Raw genomic sequence first — 22,043 nt, forward strand, 5'->3', positions numbered from 1 at the left:
TATTTTCTTGTTATATTTTTCTTGTAATATTTTTCTTGTTATATGTCTCTTGTCTCATTTGTCTATCATGCAATAGGTGACGGAGGGTGATTTGCTACGTCATCAGTTTATCATGTGGGTTAATACTCCTGCCGCCATGTTAGAGATGTGCAAGTGTTTCCCCTAAATGTGTTTCTTTTACAGGACGGTGTCCTCATTCCATGCTTTGGTGGTTGGATGTTTCTGCTTGTATATTTTGGTGTACGATGATGCTGTTAATGCTGACCCTGTTTGGTAAGTAGCCCTTTTCTCTACAGTTTCAGTTAAAAATCAGACAATATCTAACACATTTAACAATATTTTATAGGCTAACAGAAAATTAACAAAACTTGGTGTTTGATGAGTTTTTACTTACATCATGTTCTTCCTATTAGACTTCTTAATACCAGGCTTTTGGCTAAACTAAAGGCCGCCATACACGGGCTGATAAAAGCTGCCGACAGAGTTGCCAGCTTATTTTCCCGTGTGTGAGGTCCTCCAACGGGCTTCCCCGATTGACATCTGCCCGACTTTCGGGCAGATATTGATCGGGCAGGGTTGAAAATCCTGTGGGATTGCAGCCGTATCTGTTCATTGATGCAGTCTAGCAATCCAACCGCCCATATTGCCTCCATTCTAATCTGATCGCCCACCTCAATGTAGGCATATCGGGGAGACATCGCCACCTTTAGAGTCAGTAACTGGAGGGCTAACTAAATATAGAAAATTTATAGACATGAAGGGTCGTTGACACACTGGGCCTTCAAAGCCTGGTATTAGCATTATAAAGCTGTCTAAAACTGCTAATATCTGGAAAAAAAAACTAAAAACAGAAATGCATGTGAATTGATAATGGACCCCTTTTACTAAGTTTGACCTAGTTTGATTTTTGGGTTTAGATAACATTTCAAGGGTTTGTTCACCTTTAAAATAACTTTTAGTATGATGTAGAGAGTGATATTCTGAGACAATTTGCAACAGTTTTTTATTGATTAATTGTGGTTTTTGAGTCATTTAGCATTTTATTCAGCAGTTTTCCAGTTTGCAAGTTCAGCAATCTGGTTGCCATGGTCCAAATTACCCTAGCAACCATGCATTGATTTGGACAAGATACTGGAAGATGAATAGGAGATGGCCTGAATAATATAAGTAATAACACTTAGGGATTTTAAAACATTTGTAGACTTAGAGGGCATATGTTCCAGCATATAAAAGCTGGAAAGAGTCAGAAGAAGGCAAATAATTGAAAAGCTATATAAAAAAAAAATTAAAGGTCGCTTTGAATTAGCCATTCTGTAACATACTAAAATTTAACTTAAAGGTGAACCAACCCTCTAAGAAAGCTACTTGTCTGTTGGGCACATATAACTGGTTGTCTGCAGCCAAAAAATGACAGAAAATTAGCTTTATGACTTGTATGTAAATGTACAGGAGGCTGTAAACTTAGCCTTTGTGAGAGAAATGCAAATCAATTTATTTTTCGGAATTGCTGCTTATGTCAGTTGTTTATTGCTTTTTAGGGCTTGTCCATTGTCCTTATTTTCATGTTCCCCACACTTGTATGTTAGCCACTACCTGGATTAGATTAGAAGCTCTATGGGGCAGGAACCTTTTTCCTACTATGTATTTCACCACATGGCAGTTAATCTCTGTATATTTATACCTATGTATAATTTTGTTTGTCTTCCCTGTGTATACTTTTCTACATTTTAAAACTGTACAGCACTGCCTATCCTAGTAGTGCTAATACATACTTACATAATCCTATCACCAATTAACATGTATTTAAAAAAAAAAAATATTGTGTCTGTAATAACCACAGTCATTTGCACTGCTATCTCATTGCACCTCCATGTAAAAACAATTTTTACAAAGATATCACTCCAAGTTGCAGTGCAGCAATGAAGTGTGACTGAAGTTTATCAGAGTCACATGGCTGAGGGGACTTGGACAAATAAGAAAATGGCTAGTCTCATGTCAAAATTCAATATAAATAAAAATCCATTTGCTCTTTTTAAAAAATGGATTTCAAAGCAATATTCTGCAGGAGGACTGATGTGTTTAAAAAAAAAAAAATTATCTCATGACATTGTTCCTTTGATGTAAAGTTAGATTCTAGTTCTGTGCAATTCAGCACAGAAGACATCCTTAGTTTAATAGTCAAATTAAATAACATAACCTATTTTTGCATTCAATTTCAATAGCTTTCCCAAGGGTCATTTTTTAATCCATGTGATCCAAGAGTGATAAGGGACATAGTTCTCACTTACCAAGAACTTGTGCCCCTGTGATAGCTGCCCTCTGCACACAGCATACAGCTTGTTGAAGACAGCAGTTTGGAAGTGCAGCAGAGCTCTGTCCTTACTACCTTGCCTTAGGGTAGGTGGTAATGACAGGCTCCCAATGCTGGCTGTATCTCCTGACACTCACTAACTTGCGTGTCTGACAGTTGGGGTGCAGGCAGTGGGCGGGTGAGGATATCGTCTTGGATAGAGTACTGCCTAACGCAGGAATCAACAGGCAAACCACAGGTACCTGCACTCTACACTACTTAAATGCATGCTACAGTGTGCAAAGTGCTAGAAAATGTTTAATAGTGGCCTTTTTGCATACCCCATAATAAATGACCCCTCCTGTGTGTAAAATACTTTAATAACTATTAGGCTGACTACATCAGTAGTGATCAGCGAATTTGTCCCATTTCGCTTGGCCACAAAATTTGCGAAATTTTTCGTGAAATTCACGAATTGGGCAAAAAATTTGTGAAATGACATTTCATGAACATTAGTTAATGAGCGTCCGTTTAATTGTCGCAGGTGTCTGTACTGACGCCGGCGTCACAAAAAAAAAAATTTGACACAGGCGAATTTTCACTAATTTATTCATCTGCGCCAAAACATGGAAATTCAACGAGAATTCACGCCTGGCGAATAAATTAGCCCATCGCTATACATCAGTATTAAAAATGTTCACTCGAAAGACCCCTTATCTAAAAAAACCTTAACTTAACATTTTTTCTTTAGTACTAAGGGGCACTTGCCCAATATTGTATGTGCTCTTTTTTTATGTGTTTATATGCTGCAGTCCGGCAGCCATTAAAAAATGATTGTCATTTGTTTTGCAAAGGTCAGTGCTTCGCAAGGCATCATAAAGTAAACCTCTTCTATCCTGCATAAGCCAGAGTTATGTAAGCCAGGGTTATAAAATAGTCTCTACTTAGCATAGACCTATCACCTAATTTCAAGTATGAAAATGAAGCTGCCTTCAGCAAGGTTTCATAAATGTTACTTGATATTAAATGGAGAGACAGATTACAGTATTTGTTATAGAACATTTATTATTTTGTAACGTCTGTAAAATCTCAAGCTTTAACTCTATACATTGCAGTTTAAATGAACAATAACCTATGAAATACATATATACAGGTATGGGGTCTGTTATCTGGTATGCTTGGAATCTTAGACTTTAAGTTAACGTTTAATAATACTTTATAGAGTGTCCTGTTATTATCAACTGGTCTGAAGTTTTTTCTACTTTTTTTTTACTTCCTCCTTTTGCAACTTTCCAGCTTTACAAATGGCCCCTGGGAAGCTAAAATGTTTTAGTCTATGGAACTTTCTGGATAACAAGTTTCTGGATAATCCCATCTCATACCTCTAGTACAAAGGAAAAAGTTTGCCAGGCTGCCCTCAGGTTTTTGAACACAAATTATGACATATTCAAACACACAGACAAATTTTTACAAAAAAATCAAAAGGAACATTACCCACAATTATGTCTTAATGAGGGCACTTGCTACGGTAACTCACAGCAATTGTTGTAGCAGTCTCCTCCATTTTTTAAGCATTTTCCTGAAAAGAGCAGTGATCAATATGCTCTGTTTGCTAACACCCCTAAGGTGCTAAAACTCTTCTTTTTACAATTTCACAACTACTTGTGATCATGTATTAATAGCTCTGTTCAGCATTCCTTTCATGTAAGAAATGAGACTTACACCACACTGATTGCTGTACCAATGCAGCTGTGAAATTAGATCCTTTATTTCACATAATCCTATATTTTAAGACCAGTAAGCAGGTGTCTGCAAATAGACATGAGGCTAATTTGGATTCTAGCAGTCCAAGAGGTAAGAGTTGTTAGTAACTTTATGTAACCAATATTTTTCAGGGGTGATCCCTTCATGGTCAAGCTGAATGTTGCAGTAACCTCAGGCTACCTCATTTCAGGTAATTATAAATTAAATTTTTATGGACTAAACATTTTAGCCAGTGTACTGCTCATACATAATACAGTAAAACCTAATTTTTACATCCCCATCTCCTGCATTTTACACTGTATATACACAGGAGAATACCTACACTGGCGTAGTTTTAGGACACATTTCTCTTTATGTAAATACCTTAAGGGTTGTCAGCTCAGTGGAGACTTCCACTTATGCTCTTTTAAACTGGTCAGGCCCCAAGTGACAACAGGCCATGCTAAGTCTGCTGAGAAATCCCCATCAGACTGTGGTGTTGCAGTGTGTTTTCCTTTAATATGAAAGGATAATAGGTGCTGGTGGGAAAAAAATACCCTAAAACTGCTAACTTGACTAGTAAGGTTGTAAAATAAAAAAGCTTTTCACATATTAATATTCCCATTTGACAAATACAAAAAGAAAATGTAAAAGGGGTTGTAAAAATGTAAAACCTATGGAGCTTTTCTCCTGATTTTATTATTATATATTATTCCTGCAAGCTTAGGGAATGTTTGCACAGATAGACGTCAGAATGACATCAATGCTAATATCTTATGGATTTTATGCTTTCTTGCAGACCTGTTGCTTATTATTTATTACTGGAAGGAGATTGGTGATAAATATTTTGTGACACATCACTTGGCAGCTCTGTATGCTTACTACTATGTACTGGTGAGTGCCATGTTTCTTTACCCAGCAGTAGTACATGCAGACAAGATTGAAACACATGATCAGGAATGAACTTCTAAAGCACAATAAGAGAGATAATATTCATGTATTTCTATAGCACCGACATTCTTTATACTAGTCCCTGCTGTGGCATTAGTTTTATTAGAAGCCAGTTAACCTACCAGTATTGTGAGAGGAGCTTTGAACACAGGGAAATGTTCAAAACCAAGAACACAGTGCTTCGATGCTGCAGGTGCAAAGCAGTAGAAAAAGGCAGAAAGTGTTAGATTGTGTAGATATTTTTCCTCTGTGCTAGAATCCGTTGTAACGGTATGCTGAAGTCACATACATATCTATTGCTAAGCTTTTTTGTTAAATGTTGATTTAAATTTTGTACTTTCTACTGCTGGGTTTTTGTATGTTACGATTGAATTCACTGAAAGTGATAACGGCAATGACACATGTCTGCTATCATTCTTAGCATATTAATACAGAAAATCTTATTGAAATCAGGTTTTACCAAATTTTTCTTTGAGCAAGACATAGCTACAGGCCAGAGTCAGACATGTTGTGCGTAGAATTATCACATAAAAATATAGCGACTTCTGTCCTCCTGTCTCCCAAACAAATATAAATATACAGAACCAAAACATTTTAATATTCTAGCAGTTTGTGATAATAATTGCAAGAATACATGATTACATATAAATACAAATATACAAGAAATACAGATTCATCAAACTTCAAGAGGGCTGTTTAGGCAGTTTGTATTCTGCTCACAGAGATGCTTACATGAAGTTCATTCTTGGTCATGAATAATAAATAGCAGAAGCTCATGGAGAAAGCTTGCATGGAAAGACTGTCTCCCCTTGCTGCATGGGTGAAAGCTTTTGTGTTTGTGGCTTACTGCATGTCGGGAAAAGGGTGATTGTTTGCATGCCTTGCTTCTTAGCACAAACTTCAGGGACCTAAAGCTCTCTTGGGAATTTAGGAAGGGAAACATGGGGCTATAGTATATGTAGGATTTATTACCAAATTGTATGTAATAAGGCAGGTTTTATACAACACTCCTTACTATTTTAGGAACTTTTTGTTTCATTGAAAACAAAATCCGTTTAATTGATTGAAGTTCAAATGCAGCAGTTTAGTTGATGCTCAGCACAGCATTCCACTGCTGTGACACATCATGTATTACTTCTGTTTTGGGAAGAAAATGCAAAAAACAAACATGAGTACAAATAGATAAAAAAAAATAGGTAAAAGTTAGAAATTTAAAAGGTGTTATTAAATGATGTGCAAAGAGTAAGGACATAAAGATTTACGATACATTTGCATTACATATCGGAACAATTTGGGGGAACTTTTCTTAAAGGAGAACTAAACCCTTAACTCCAATGCTCCCACCACTGACCCCCCTCCATGCTCCTTCCCCACAGCATGTCTCTCTGTCTGCTGACCTGCTATAAATCTGCAGAGTTCAAAGGCGCCATCTTCTGTCTGTCTCTGAGCCTCTTCTGTTAGAGCAGCGACTTGGATCTTAGAGGAGCATGCGCAGTTGAATCTATGTTCTGACTCAGCTTCTACTGTGCATGCTCTGCTGTGCCACTCTGCAGATTTATAGTAGGTCAGCAGAAGGGAGACTTCTAAAAAGAATACATACTGCTGGGAAGGAGCTTGGAGAGGGGGGTCGTGGAGGGAGCAGTGGAGCGGGTGGAGGGGGCAAGGGTTTAGTTCTCCTTTAAATTTTTGTATTGTGTGGGCTCTTAGATAATTCTATTGCCAGTGAATACAAGTACAGGTATGGGATATCTTATCTGGAAACCTGATATCCAGAAAGCCCCAAATTACTTAATTTTAACCAAATTCGAATTAAATTAGTTATTTCATTTATCTGTATAATAATAAGACAGTGGCACGTGCTCTGTATACTGTTATGGTAATTAAGATGCATGAATCCATATATCTAGTGTCAAAATAATCCTTTTCACTTTGTTTTTGTTTTTAATAGTAGACTTAAGGTATAGTGATCCAAATGACAGGAAAACCTGCTTATCCAGCATTAAAGCACACGCATTATCACAGGAATTCTGCATAATAGATACCATACCAGTATATGTTTGTAAATTTGGTAATCTGACATTTTTGCATGTATTAATGTCAGATGATTTATGGAATGTGCAGGAGAATAAAAAGAACATCAACGATAACTACACAGCTTTATATATATATTTGTGTATTGTAAATGCCTTAATTTCCAGCAAGATAATTTGTATTTGGCATAAAGATCGGGTTGTATAAAAGAAAGCCGCCAAACATCTGCGTGATGTGTGTGACATTCTTTGCTAATGTATATAGGCCACTAGATTGCAGAGTGGCGAGCATTTGTCTGCCTTTGTATGGCCACGATCAGTAACTGTCCATAGTTCTTTAAAATACATCTATTCTATATGGTAGATGCAGTGAGTGAGAACTTTTGTAACTGGGAATCTGTGGATTAAAAGAATGTAGAAGGCCATAGAATGTGGAGGCAATTGCAAAAGAGCACAGAAATCTCTCCTAACAAGGCTCCTTGTTGTATCCAGTCCAATAATGAGCATCCCACTAGTCATAAATGACAGCTCTGTGATAAAGAATGTAATTAGAAGAGAAGATAACTGTGATCTTGAAACTAGGCCATGAACATAATTCATTTGATGTCCTTATTTAACATCACCATACCGGCTTAAAGGACCAGTAACATCAAAAAATTTTTTTTGAAAATTGGTTAGTAAACAACGAAAAATAAACATCAAGGCAAATTAAACTTTTAAACAGTAAAGCCTTTATTAAGAAATAACTTACCAAAACTCCACTTCCTGTCCTCTGCAAAAAAGGCGAATGGGCGACCATCCATCCTGCAGAGCTCGATTTCTCCTCCTGGCTATTCTAGTGACAGTCTGCAGCGCTTCACCTATTCCCAGCAGCAGCAGGTACTGGAAGAGCTGGATCAGTGGGGTGCACATGCCACCTGCTCCGGGAGTTGTAGTGCCCCCGTCCGATGCTGGAAAACCCAAGACGAAGATCAACCCCCTAAAAGCGATGAGACCGCCAATGCTAAACTACAGGACTGTTCTTTCCCCAGATCTGACACAAGCTCACAGCCATTATAAACAGGCCACAAATCCCGCGAGCTACAACATACCTCCAGTCGGCAGTCACGACTTCCCTCCCCGAGCAGAGACAGTGGATGTATAACCCGTGCGCTGAGATCACCGCTCCTACAGCAAAGCTCCACCTTCTCCGGGAGTTGTAGTGCCCCCGTCTACTTCTCAGTCCATGTCTCCTGCCCAAGATAAGAGTCCGGACAGCAGCAGCAGCATGTCCAACACATTGGACAGCAACACACTGGCTCAGCAAGGCAACTCCATGGATCGTGTGCGTGGCTCTTCCGCCTTCTCCTGCAGCAGCAGGCAGCTTCCAGACTCACAGACAGTATGCTGTGGGGCTGCCGCTGGACATGCTGCTGTCCGGACTCTGGGAGCTAGCAAGCGCGATTTTCAAATGTGTCAGCTGCGAGGAAGCGCTGTGGTTTCCGGAGGGTCTCGCTTTGCTGTAGGAGCGGTGATCTCAGCGCACGGGTTATACATCCACTGTCTCTGATCGGGGAGGGAAATCGTGACTGCCGACTGGAGGTATGTTGTAGCTCGCGGGATTTGTGGCCTGTTTATAATGGCTGTGAGCTTGTGTCAGATCTGGGGAAAGAACAGTCCTGTAGTTTAGCATTGGCGGTCTCATCGCTTTTAGGGGGGTTGATCTTCGTCTTGGGTTTTCCAGCATCGGACGGGGGCACTACAACTCCCGGAGCAGGTGGCATGCGCACCCCACTGATCCAGCTCTTCCAGTACCTGCTGCTGCTGGGAATAGGTGAAGCGCTGCAGACTGTCACTAGAATAGCCAGGAGGAGAAATCGAGCTCTGCAGGATGGATGGTCGCCCATTCGCCTTTTTTGCAGAGGACAGGAAGTGTTGTTTTGGTAAGTTATTTCTTAATAAAGGCTTTGCTGTTTAAAAGTTTAATTTGCCTTGATGTTTATTTTTCGTTTTTTACTAACCAATTTTCAAAAAAAATTTTTTGATGTTACTGGTCCTTTAACTATAAAACACACTCTCTTGCTGGTACTGTGGAAGGAGCAGTGGTAAAACTGTGTTGGCAGATGCTGCATATCAAAAACAGATTCTGAAAGGTTCTGAATTGTAAATATTAATGGGATTTGTAGTTAGTGAAAATAGCTTACTATTACTAGGTCAAAGTCCTTTAATAAAATATGAGCAAACATGGTTCTAGATAAGACCCTCCCATTTCTGCAAGTTTAAAAGTAAACATATAGTATTGATCATTTCCAATCTCTACTTGCAAAGGTCAGGAATAGGTTAATCTACTTGCAGCAACAGTGAACATTTCTCATACAAATGATCGTTTGTAACAAAAAGTATAGTAAAGTATATTCTCAAAATTATACTCTATTTACATACAACAAAATATGTTTTGAAGAGTCTTGCTTCTGATGAGTATCTCAGAAATGTATTACTCAAGTACAAATCCAGTATATAGATATAAAGTTTAGTGGCACAATGTTGTTGTGTTGCCACAACCTGGAATAAATGTTTTGCAGTTAACCTGCTGGAGTTCCTCTTCCTTTCAATCTTTGTTTTTGTTTAGTGGCACAGTGTAGAAGTGTAAAATTGATGTTTTGGTTATGGAGAGAAATTAATGATTGAAGGCAAGCGCTTCAATCCAGCTACAACATAAATCTCATGCTATTGGGGTGTCAGCCATAAATGTATTCTTTCATCTCATTAGTTTTCAACCCATAGGCACAGTCTGTTTTTGTCAAATTCTGTGATATTTCTTCATGCACACATCAGTACATTTGTAAGAGTGATGGATACTCTAAACTAAACTAGAGTGGGATAAGGAGTTATTGTGTATGCTAGTATGTTCTTTACACTTTGGGGCAGGTTTATCGATACCTGAGATTAGAGTTTACCACAGAAAAACTCACCCACTTTCTATTCTATGGGATTTTTAGAAGTGTATTGAATCGGTTAAAGTTAATGTTCACCGTTTGACAAATACGCTTTTAAAAATTCCATATGAATCAATATAAAGTGGGTAAATGATTCTGTTGTGAACTTAAATTCTTACATTTTGATAAATCAGCCCCATGTGTTATTTAGTAACTTGGGTGAAGGTTGCTGTTGACCAGTAACCTTCGCAAACAGTAACAGTTAATCTTTTATTGAACCAAAATAGCTAGAATATTGAAAGGGGACAATGATTGCTGTGGGTCCTTAAAACAGTTCAGTGTAAAAATTAAAACTGGGTAAATAGATAGGCTGTGCAAAATAAAAAAAGATGTTTGTAATATAGTTAGTTAGCCAAAAATGTAATGTATAAAGGTTGAAGTGAGCAGATGTCTCGCATAACATTGCAAAAGCTTTCCACTCTCTAACTTAGTTAGTTAGTTAGTCAGTGACTTGAAGGGGGGGCACATAGGACATAACTGTTCAGTGAGTTTTGTTTTCATTCTCAGCATGCAGATCAGATTCAAAAGCAAACAGTTATGATCCATGTCCCCCCCCCTCAAGTCACTGATTGGTTATTGACTGGTAACCAATCAGTGGAAACCAAGAGAGCCGCAAAGCAGGAAGCTGTATTCTGTTCTGTTAGAGATCCAGTCACTCCAGCTTTTATACATTACATTTTAGTCTAACTAACTATATTAGAAACATTTTTTATTTTGCACAGCCTATCTACCCAGTTTTTATACCGAACAATTCCTTTAAACCTAGCCAAACTTCCTGTTAGTTAATACAGCTGTACATACATTCTACTGCTTCCTCATTCAACCATTGGCATGAAACACAGGCCAAAGCTGCTGTTATAAATATGTTGGCATTTATCTAGATTTTTTTTGCATTGTTTATTAAGCCAAATAAAATAGCTAAAATGGATAATAAACAATAGATAAACATACACAACCTGCCATATTCATTATCTATAAAGCTAACTTTTATTATTGTATGGTTGAAGGTGACTATAGGGCAGGTAACAGAGAAGGAGAATAAGAATGGAAAAAAATAGCTCATGAAACTCATGTTTTGATGTCATATAAAGGGAGAGAAAATTTGTTTCAAAAAGGTTTTCAAATTTAGATTGTAAGGCTGTCATATTTGTATGTGACCTTTAAATTGTTTCAGAAAGACCGTATTTCTAGATGTCTCACTATTTGGCTTTCACTTTCTGCTTACAGATAACTAGATAACTTGATTTACATTTGTGAAGGGGATTTGCTTGGCAGTGCGTGAGGGGCGGCACAATGTGGGTGGTTTAAAGATGGAGCACTGAACCATGCTTGAAAAAATGGTGGGATACAGCGGTGGGCTATATGATTCCTGTATGTTACTGAATTCCTGTTCTTTTTTACTTTGAGTCTCGGTAGCTCAAAAGATGTGTTTGCAGCAGTTAAGGAGAAGGAAACCTAGTCGGCGTAAAAACCCTCCCCCCTCCTCCCCCCTGGCCTACCCGTCCTGCTGGGCAAATGCCCCTAACTTGTTACTTACGCTTCTGCGCAGGTCCAGTCTACGGAGTTCACAGGCACCATCTTCTTCCACGCGATCTTCTTCCTGCTTTGAATGGCGTTTTGGCGCATGTGCAGTAGGAGCATTTCGCCGGTACGGATCTACTGCGCATGCGCCAAAAGTCATGAAGTTTTCCGATTTCACTTTGTGACTTTTGGCGCATGCGCAGTAGATCGTACCGGCGAAATGCTCCTACTGCGCATGCGCCGGTCAAAGCAGGAATAAGATCGCTTGGAAGAAGATGCCGTCGGTAAACTCCGTAGACTGGACCTGCGCAGAAGGGTAAGTAACAAGTTAGGGGCATTTGCCCAGCAGGACGGGTAGGCCAGGGGGGAGGAGGGAGGGTGGGCAACACACGGGAGGGGGGGAGGGTTTTTGCGCCGACTAGGTTTCCTTCTCCTTTAAAAAACAGTTTGGAGATCTTTGGAGAGTAGAATGGGCTTCAGGCAACCAGAAATTTACAGCAAACCACCTAAAATGTGAAGAGTACAGAAAATAACGAAAAAGCAAAACTTTGGGATCAGTCCTGTTAGCATCTTCTTTCTTTGGTGACCTTTATAATAACTTTATCCTAGAGTTTTCTTGGGCGCATGATGCTTTCTGTCTAATTAACCTAATCATTTCTTTGATTAACACATACATTAACACAACTGGGGTGCTCACATTTTCTACAAGCTGCCATGAAGTAGCAAATACAATAGCTTCAGTCTTGTCTGTGTGTAATGCTAAAGGTACAAACTAGGCAATGACTTGCTTGGCTATATATATATGGATTCACCAGTGTGTAAGAGTATGAGTATATTGCTCTGCGGGTTTATTTTGTGTTGCTCGTAAAGTTTATACTGTTGAGTTTGGACTTTAAGTATTTGTTTTATAGGCAAAAATAATAGACTAGTTACGGGAGCGTTGCTCCAAATACCTCCTACTCCAATTGTTTTCTAATTTTCACAGCTTTGTCCCTCTTTATGTCTATTCTGATTCTAGTTCTGTGGCACATTTTTGCCAGCTCCTAGCTTTTCTCTCTTTACTTATGTTTCTCCCCGGTGTTTGTCTCTCCATACATTTTCTCACTACCTTGCCATTTATGCTTTCATCATACTTGTTTTTGCCAAAGCAAAATATGTTCCAAGATTTATGGAACAGTGAACTAAAATTGCACTTCTGGCTCCTCTGGGGTTTTCAAATGTTTTACATACTGCCAAACACCAGTGGCATCTCTCAGTTCTTTGATATCTAGCTCATGGGCCTTTGACAGTTCATCCATATTTTGTATTTTATATGGTCTATGGTCTGTTAAATGAATCAAGCAATGCAGTTGTTCTTTCCATTAGACCAGCATTAAAATATATATAAGAATAGTACACCTCTTGCACAGTGACATGAGCATCCCTGCAGCATGCTGGCTGGTAATAAAATACACATGAGCCGTTATTGAGGAACTCTGAGAACAAATAAGGTGTTATTCTAATATTGTATTGTTGTCCCTAATAACAAAATTTTATTCTACTCAGTCCCTGAGACAGGCTCTGGACTCTTGGATGGTTTCAGTATAAAATTATAAAGAAAGTGGTTTTCTGATTATTACACACTGGTAAGATTGAGAATAACGGGTATGTATAGCTGACAGGTTTGATAATTCATTGTAGAAGATATGAACAATAGGTAACAATAATTAACATAACCGATTAACCATATTCATTATTTACAAAATAATGAGGGGTAGATTTATCAAGGGTCGAATAGTAAATTAGAATTTTCGAGTGTAAAAATTCACACAGTTGAATTTTAATCCCTCTATTTGAATGTGCCGAGTTCATGTACGACAATGAATGAAAAGCTGATACCTTTTTATGCAACAAACGGGGTGATCCCAAGTTTTATTCCATGGTGCTCTTGACATAGTTCAACAGACCAAACGTTTCTGGACCGCATGGCCCTTCATCAGTGATAATATACAAAAGAGACTATACAAATTTATAGGCTAAAGCACAGTGACTCCTAGTGGCGGTTCATGAGAATAATCCTCTCTTTGCCAATGTCCATTTTATCTAACTCCGATTGCTAAAAGAGGATTATTCTCATGAACCGCCACTAGGAGTCACTGTGTTTTAGCCTATAAATTTGTATAGTCTCTTTTGTATATTATCACTGTTGAAGGGCCATGCGGTCCAGAAACGTTTGATCTGGTGAACTGTATCAAGAGCACCATGGAATAAAGCTTGGGATCACCCCATTGAGCCATTAGCCTTCCTGACATTCAATTTTTTTTTTTTTTTCGGAGAAAAACTCGATTTGTATGAATCGAATATGATTCACATACAATTTGCGTTTTCAGGTCGGAACCATTCGAATGAATACTATCCATTCACGTTTTTTCTTAAATAATCTCCCAGTCGAATTGTGAGTATATTTGAGTTTAAAAAAAAAAATCCACATGAATTTGAAATTCGACCTTTGATAAACGGGCCTCTAAGTCTCCTGCTCATACATTTGAGTTTAAGGTTGCCTTTAAAAGAGAAACAAGCCCCTTATTAAAAAAAACCCTACCTCACATAGACTCCCCTCCAAGCCTAGCTGCTACCTCAGGAAAATGCCCCTAACTTTTTACTTACCCCTCTGTGCAGATTCAGGGATCGGAGCTCACGGCAGCCATCTTCCGAGTCTTCCGGCGTTTCAGCAATTTCCGTCCATTTTGGTGGATGAGCAGTTGTCCCGAACTGGGAAATTGCTCCAACTGCACATGCGCCGCTACGCCAGTCTCATTCTCAGATTACCAAAGACCTGCAGGATGGCTGCCGTGAATCTGCACCGAGGGGTAAGTAAAAAGTTAGGGGCATTTGCCTGGGGTAGCAGCTAGGCTGGGTCAGAGGAGGGAGAGAGGGTCTATGTGGGGAAGGGGGGTAGGGTTTTTTTTAATAAGGGATTTGTTTCTGTTCTATTAATTGAGTATGTCCAAGAAAAGAGGTCCTAGCAAAAACCAATCATTTCTAATAGTATTGAGGTGCATGTTTTGTTGCTAGTCATATAGAATATTATATTTTGTTGAAATGACTTAACAACAAAATTAACCAACTGTAGAGCTTTGAGGATAGGTACAACACATGATCTGATATTGAAGCCAGTATCATGATTAGGGTAAAAAGGGTTAAATATGGTTTGTACTATTTTTGGAATAACATACTGGCTCTATGTTATCATTACTCGATATTAAATAGGCAAGTACTGCTAAAATAGATGACGGCAACCTCACTAAATAAATCTAATGAAAACTTCCCTCCAGTAGCAATCAGACGTGCAGCATGTGGCATTTCAGGTCTTTGTATTTAAAGTAATGTGGAAGACAAATGATATAAACACAAATTGTCATTGTAACATTAGAATACTTATTACAAAGTGTTATTTTTTTAAAACTATCTATATTCTACAATAAATGGTTAACTCTTTTGTTATCCTTACTTCATGTCACAGGGTGAAGGAATGTTGCCATATTTTGGTAATTTCCGACTAATTGCTGAATTTTCTACACCCTTTGTTAATCAACGGTAGGTATCTGTCCTATCTACCTGCATGCATATGCTGCTATTCTAACTTCACAGCAATAAATACTGTTAATCATTAAACAAAATATGTAAAAGATAGGATATTATGTGTAAATGTATTAATTTTGTCAATGATTATACTGGCTTAAAGGGGTTATTGTTCTTAAAGGTGAAATATCTTGAAAATGAAAATTTAATATAAACTTCATCATACTGAAATAAGAAACTTTCTATTTATTGTTGTTGCTGTGTTGTTTTTATAAATAATCAAGTTAATCTTTACTATCTTCCATTTATCATCTGTCTCTCTTCATTCTCTTTACAAACAGGAGTCTGGAGTATTCTTTTGATTGACAGTTAGACAGTGGTATGGGACCTGTTATCCAGAACGCTCTGTACCAAAGGTTTTCCGGATAACAGGTCTTTCTGTAATTTGGGTTTCCATGCTTAGGCTGACTAAAAAATCATTTAGACATTAATTAAACCCAATAGGATTGTTTTACCTCCAATAAGGATTAACTATATCTTAGTTTGGATAAAGTATAATGTTTTGTTTTATTATTACAGCGAAAAAGGCAATCATTTTTTAAAACTAGAATTATTTGCTTAAAATGGAGTCTATAGGAGATGGCAATCCCGTAATTTGGAGCTTTCCGGATAAATGGTTTCTTGATAACCGATTCCATATTTATATAGCCTTTTTTGCCTAAAAATATTTTTTTAGAGCTCACTCTTTTAAAATCATCAGAAATCCTGTCTCTCTACAATGAGGGATTTGTGCCACAGTCAGTTTTTTTGTTTGATTTTTTTTTTATGCTTGAATCAGTTATATAAAAATATATTAGATCTAATTGATGATCAAAATCTGACACAGCTCCTGCATGACAGATGCTAGTGACAGGAATAGTAAAGACAAACTTGATTATTTCAGAAACTGCTCAGAATGTGTAAATTTATTATTATTTATTAAGTTTCTTATTTTACTATGATGAATCTTACATCACATTTTCATGATAGTTCCCTTTTAAATTTTGTTCACACCCAGAAACAAAGTTAAGTTTACATCTCTATGATATTGCTAAGAAATGTGATGTATATAAATCCTTAAAAGATTCCTGACACTTTTTTTTTCTGTTGATTTGTAGAATATTTTTTATACTATTCGTGCATGTTAAACTGTAGAATAACAAGATTATTGACAATGGGAAGCACTACGGTCAACCTATCATCTGAAAAATTAGTACATTTCTTGTCAAGTAACAACACTAATGGGCTTATTTATCCGAAGACTAACGAGTGAGGTTTAAGAGGTTTTTTTCTATTTCAAATAAACTCACAATTTAAAAAAAAAAACAAAAAAAAAACATACCTCGAATCTGTGAGTTTATAAGCTCAAAAAACCTTGACTTTGTTAGTTCACAAGCTAAAAAAAAAAAACCCCAAAAACAACTTCATTAAAAAAATGAATTTTGACTAGGACAACTCCTATTGACTTCTACACGAACTCGCAGACTTTTAGATTCGAGTTTTTATACTTTTGTGTGCTTACTAAATATCAAACATTTGCGTTTTTGAAAATAGAATTCGAATTTGTATTTGTTACCAAATTCTAACATTAATAAATCACCCCCTGAAAGTATTGCAGTCTGGGGGTCGAGGAGAAGAAAAGGTAAAGAGATACTAAGGGGCAGATTAAGCTGAAAATTTTTTATTAGAGTTATAGTTTTTTTTTTCTAACAAAAATTGCAAATTCAAATTTTCAAAACTCAGTTTTTTGAGATTTATTATGCACAGAAAAATTTGCCCTTCAGAAATTTGGCATTTTCATGTAGAAGTCAATCGTAGTTGTATTGGCATATTTTTTTTAATTTGGCAGAAAATAATGGGTAGAATGTGATTTCACTGCATTTGAGTTGTTAATAAATAAGCACGAAAGTCACACAAGTGAGAATTGCAATCATTTTCTATGAGATTTAGGGGCTTATTTACTTAAGTCTGAATTTTCTGGTCGGAGTTTTAAAGGGGAAAACACCATTATTTGTGGGAGGAAAAATTAGAATTTTTCAAGATTTATTATACACCGAAGAAACAAAAAGTCTGAATCAAAATATATTCCATCTCAAACCTGCCAAGGTCATTTAGAGTTGGGCGTCAAATCCGAAAAAAATTGTACTTTTCAGATTTTTCAGGATTTTGTTGAGAATTTATAGTCTTTTTCCGCACATCATTTTTCAATAATTTTTTTGCTCAGTAAGATAAAATTGCGCATTGAAGTTTGGTCGAAGTTTTTTAATAAAATAATGATAAAAATTTGGATTATAGTAAATAACCCCCTTAAACTCTCTAATGTTTTAATAAACTGAGAAATTAAATAAAGTTGCTTGGACAATTCCCATTGGCTTCTATAGAAATTCCAGTGAAAATACATCTCAACTCAACTCATCTCAAAATACCTCTCAACTATTTGAGTTTTAAGAAAATAATCAAGCATATATAAGCCTTCACTTTTTTTGTTGCTTTTTGCTCTAATTGAGAAGAAACACCTACTTCATTTTTGATACATTTGGCCCTTAGTGTTGTGAACTTCTAGTCCAATTTGGACTTTTTTTGTATTCTTTACAAATCCCCACACTAAGGGGCAGGTTTATCAAGGGCCGAGTCATGGGAGTTTCTAAAAACGCCCATAAACTCCCATACACTCGAAATTTGGAAAAAAAACACCAATTCAAATTAAAAAAAAAAATCTTTTAGAAAAAAATTAAATTGGAGTTTCACAAAAAAATTAATATTTTTTTTTTTTTTTTTTTCAAACATCCACCAAAAGATTCTAAATTGATTGTAGGAGGTCCTCATATAGCTAAAATAGGCTAAAACACCAATTCTGCAGGTTTTAAATGGTGAGTAGTCAAATTCAAATTCTTCAAGGGACAATACATGATACATTTCAAAATTTCTAATTTCTATATTTTTAAAATTCCAATTGAAATTGGACTATTCCCTAGTGGAATTACACTAAAATAAACTCAAAATTCGAATTTAAAAATTCTAATTTTCAATTCAACCCTTGAAAAATCTGCCCCTAAGTGCTGCACAACCTTAATGCTTTTTATTACAGATTTAGTTGGCATGGCATAGAATTGGAAAAATAATGTTTCTGAATACCTCAGCTGTTTAAAGCATAGCTCTCTCTGTAATGTTTTTTTTTCTGCGGGTGAATAGGCTGTATTCGATTGTTCAAATCAAAGAAAGATCGAATTCGACTCAAAGTATTTAAAAATTTAAACATTTTTCAAAGTCCACCAATTGTCTCCTTATAGTTTCGGCAGGTTTTAGATGGCGAATGGTTGAAGAAGAAGTTTTAAAGAGACCATACATGATACATTTTGATATTGTAATTTTTTTTCAAATTCAAATCAAATTTAAACTATTCCCTAGTCAAACTACACAAAAATAGCTTGAAATTCAAATTTTTTGATCCCTGATAAATCGGTCCCTTAAAGTCAGAGTGTGAAATTAAAGATCAACAAAGAAAAACTGACCCACTTTCTAGACTTTGGGTCTTCATTCCTTAAGTCTACTAGAAATTCATTTAAACATCAAATAAACACAATAGGCTGGTTTTGCTTCCAATAAGGATTAATTATATCTTAGTTGGGATCAAGTACAAGGTACTGTTTTATTATTACAGAGAAAAAAAATTGGATAAAAATGGAGTCTATGGGAGACAGCCATTCCGTAATTCGGAGCTTTCTGGATATCGGGTTTCCGGACAAGGGATCCTATACCTGTACTCATACTGTCTGTTTAGGGAGCCAGGAACATTGTCTACTTTTTGGTTTTATTTTTTAACTTATAGTCACTGCTCAAAAACCTGTCTGTTACCCTGAATAATAAGTTCAATATACATTGAATACTCCATAGGAGTAAAAAAAAAAAAAAAAAAAAGCATTGGGGAGCAAGATTGATATACATTGCCTGTTCTGGCTGTCCCAAATATATATATATTATTTTTTATTTTGAATTTTGCAGGTGGTTTTTCGAAGTTTTGGGATATTCCAAATATTCTCTCCCAAACATGGTAAATGGTGTTCTGATGACAATCTCCTTCTTCATTGTGAGAATAGCGGTCATACCGATCTATTATGGGCGTGTCTTTTCCACCTTCGGCACGGAGGCGTTTCACAGACTGGGACTTGGTGCCCAGTGCGCATGGATCATCTCAAGTGTATCACTGGATATTATGAACGTTATGTGGATGATAAAAATTGCAAAAGGGTGCTACAAAGTCCTCTATCACAGAGATGGGAAATTGACCAAAACACAGAATAATGGAAAACTAGAGTAGAAAACAAAAATATATGTATTTTGTCTTCCAACCAGCATTTGTTTGGGAACCCCTACCCCAAGGACCTGCATGTTCTTTTTCTGCCATAATCAAAGGAGACAACAATTATTACCTTTTTGTAAGTGCTATTTGCACCCTTTCCACATTTCCACAATAACAGTATTCCAAAGAAGAATCAACACATTTTCTTCTATACTTTTTCCTTTTGTCAAACAGTAACTCTTTAAATGGAATCATTTTTCTAAAAAAAAGAGTCTAACACTGGTGCCCTGAAAGGAAGCATAAAAAAGTAGCCTTGTGCTTCTGGGTATGCAAATCTGAAAGATGAACTGACTGGTTGATGGGTGTTTAAATACAGGTCCGATCATTCCTACAGCAGCTCCAAAACCCCTTTGGATCTACCATTTATCATATATTGGAGGTGATCACAGCTCACTGCTATGTTTTGGTAGCCGAGGATGAGTAGAGTATAACGGTGCTTTATTAGCAGGCTCATGCAGCCACTACACAACAGTAAGCAACTCTAACACCACAAGCTGTATAGAAAGTATACACAGTATAAGTTTTTAGCACAGTGACATCTACAGGCCATTTATATAATCTTTTAATTTTGTATTCTGAAGTAATTTGTCACGTGCAAAATTTTGAATTTATCCATGTCCACACAGAAGTTTGAGCTTCTGTGTATACAAAATTCTAATGATAGGTTAGTAATTATATTTTTAAATGTATTTGTTTCATGTAGTGATTTTATCCATGTCCACACAGTAGTATGAAAAAGGGAGGTTTTGCTCCCGTTAATGCATATTTCTAATTATTGGCTCACTGTTGGTGGCTGAGGTTTTTTTTTATTTACCAGCCCAAATACAGGTCTGATCGTTCCTGCAGCAGCTACTTGTTTGAAAACAGAGCTATCAGTTACATGATGTAACATAGCTTTCCAGGAGTGGTAAAAAAAATAAAAGTGTAAATAAAATTTATCAAGATTTTGGAAGACGGAATTGGGGTGAGACTAGATCAGCACAGATAAAACATTATACTGAAAATAATTGGGGTGAGACTAGATCAGCACAGATAAAACATTATACTGAAAATAAGAGGGGCTTATTTACTAAACTCCGAATTCAAAAATCCTGAACAATTTGTGAATTTTTTTTTAAAAAATTAAGAATTTTTCGGAATTTATTTAACCCGAGGATGGAAAATTCAGATATAGAAAATCCGGGATCTCAGCCCTGTCGAGGTTGCATATAAGTCAATGGGAGATATCCCAATGATTTTTTGATGTGCGCTAGGTTTTTTTCCCGCAAAGCAAATTTTTGGGGAAAATGTAATAACAAATAAGCATAAAAAACCCGAGCGGATTTGATCGGAGTTTGTAGCAGAAAATGTTGAGATAAAATCGGACTGATAAATAACCCCCTAAGAGTCTTTTGTATTCAAAACTGAAGGTTGCTGGGATTTTGCACCTTTGATTAAATGACTAATACTAAAACCTAATATTTAACCAATTTAAGGACAAAAGCCTTTCCAGTAGATTTATTCAATTATAATGAAGATTTGACTATATACGTTGCCCCATAACCCAGACTGAAACATGTAACTGAAAGCTCAGGAAGGTCATAATAATTAGGTGAATATATTATTGAATTGTGAATCATTTATTTGGCACTGGTACATCTTCACAGGATGTTTGAAAATATAAAAATACCTATTTGAGGGACTTTAATTACCTGGGGTCTTCTACCAGGCAGGTAAAAATTCTTCGCTCAGGTTTTTTTTTATAGTGTTTATTTTTTTTGTCTACACTTCAGGAATCTGTAAAGTTGCAGTGAAGCTAATCCTGGCATGCTCAGCCATTGCATTCTGCTGACCTAAATAATTTATACTGGTTTGCATTTTTAATGAATTTCTCCTTGGGTTTAGTTACACTGGCGAGTCAGTAAAAGCACTTTCCATCCTCTACTTAGAAATTCTTTCATTGCCTTTTGCATGGGCAAGTGTTTTAGTTCTGATCTGATGAGAAAAACCCTTCATATATATTTAGCCTTTAATAATTGAATTCAATATATAACACTTTACCCAGAGTGCTGTTTTTTTTGAGGAAAATGAACCGATAAATACATGCCTGATATTTTTGTGTGAAAACACAAAAGAATGATTTATTTTTTTCCCCTTTATACCTATAGGAGGGCAATAAATACACGTCAGAGATCTTATTTTCTTAATCTACCAATGTCTGAAAACAGTGTTGCTTGAAAGCAATTGACTGCGACATTTTGAAGGATTAAATCTTATTTTTGTCAAAGTTGCTTCACAACAGGGCTGCTCCAAGGTCTGTATTTGAGTTAAGCCCTTTTAAGATTTCTTATGCTATTTTGAATATGAATGCAATAAAAATTTCTCTGAAAACGGTATGATTTTTGTTATTTTATTCACTGTTTACGGTTTACTTGGAGACTTTAGTTCAGTTTAGCCATGCTGTTATTTTCTCAGACTGTGTTAAGGTACCAAATGGTTGGAGGGAAGCAGATGCAGCATCAATATTTTAAAGGGGTTTATGTTCAAATCCTAACATTATTGGCTAAGTTTGACATCTGCAGTGAGAAATGTTT

General features: G+C 36.6%; 1 protein-coding gene across 4 annotated transcripts in view; it reads left to right on the plus strand.

Annotated features, from left to right (window-relative positions):
- Positions 1-21,843, plus strand: part of tlcd4.S (TLC domain containing 4 S homeolog) — a 32,244-nt gene extending 10,401 nt beyond the window's left edge. For 2 of the 4 annotated variants that reach the window (XM_018259354.2, XM_018259355.2), the window contains 5 exons: positions 184-273; positions 4,186-4,244; positions 4,833-4,927; positions 15,013-15,086; positions 19,113-21,843. In XM_018259354.2, the coding sequence (XP_018114843.1) occupies positions 184-273; positions 4,186-4,244; positions 4,833-4,927; positions 15,013-15,086; positions 19,113-19,428 (634 nt within the window). In that variant the 3' untranslated portion in view covers positions 19,429-21,843. 4 annotated transcript variants of the gene reach the window in all.
- Positions 21,844-22,043: the final 200 nt, after the last annotated feature.

Source organism: Xenopus laevis, chromosome 4S (genome assembly GCF_017654675.1).
Source record: "Xenopus laevis strain J_2021 chromosome 4S, Xenopus_laevis_v10.1, whole genome shotgun sequence".
NCBI lineage: Eukaryota > Metazoa > Chordata > Amphibia > Anura > Pipidae > Xenopus > Xenopus laevis.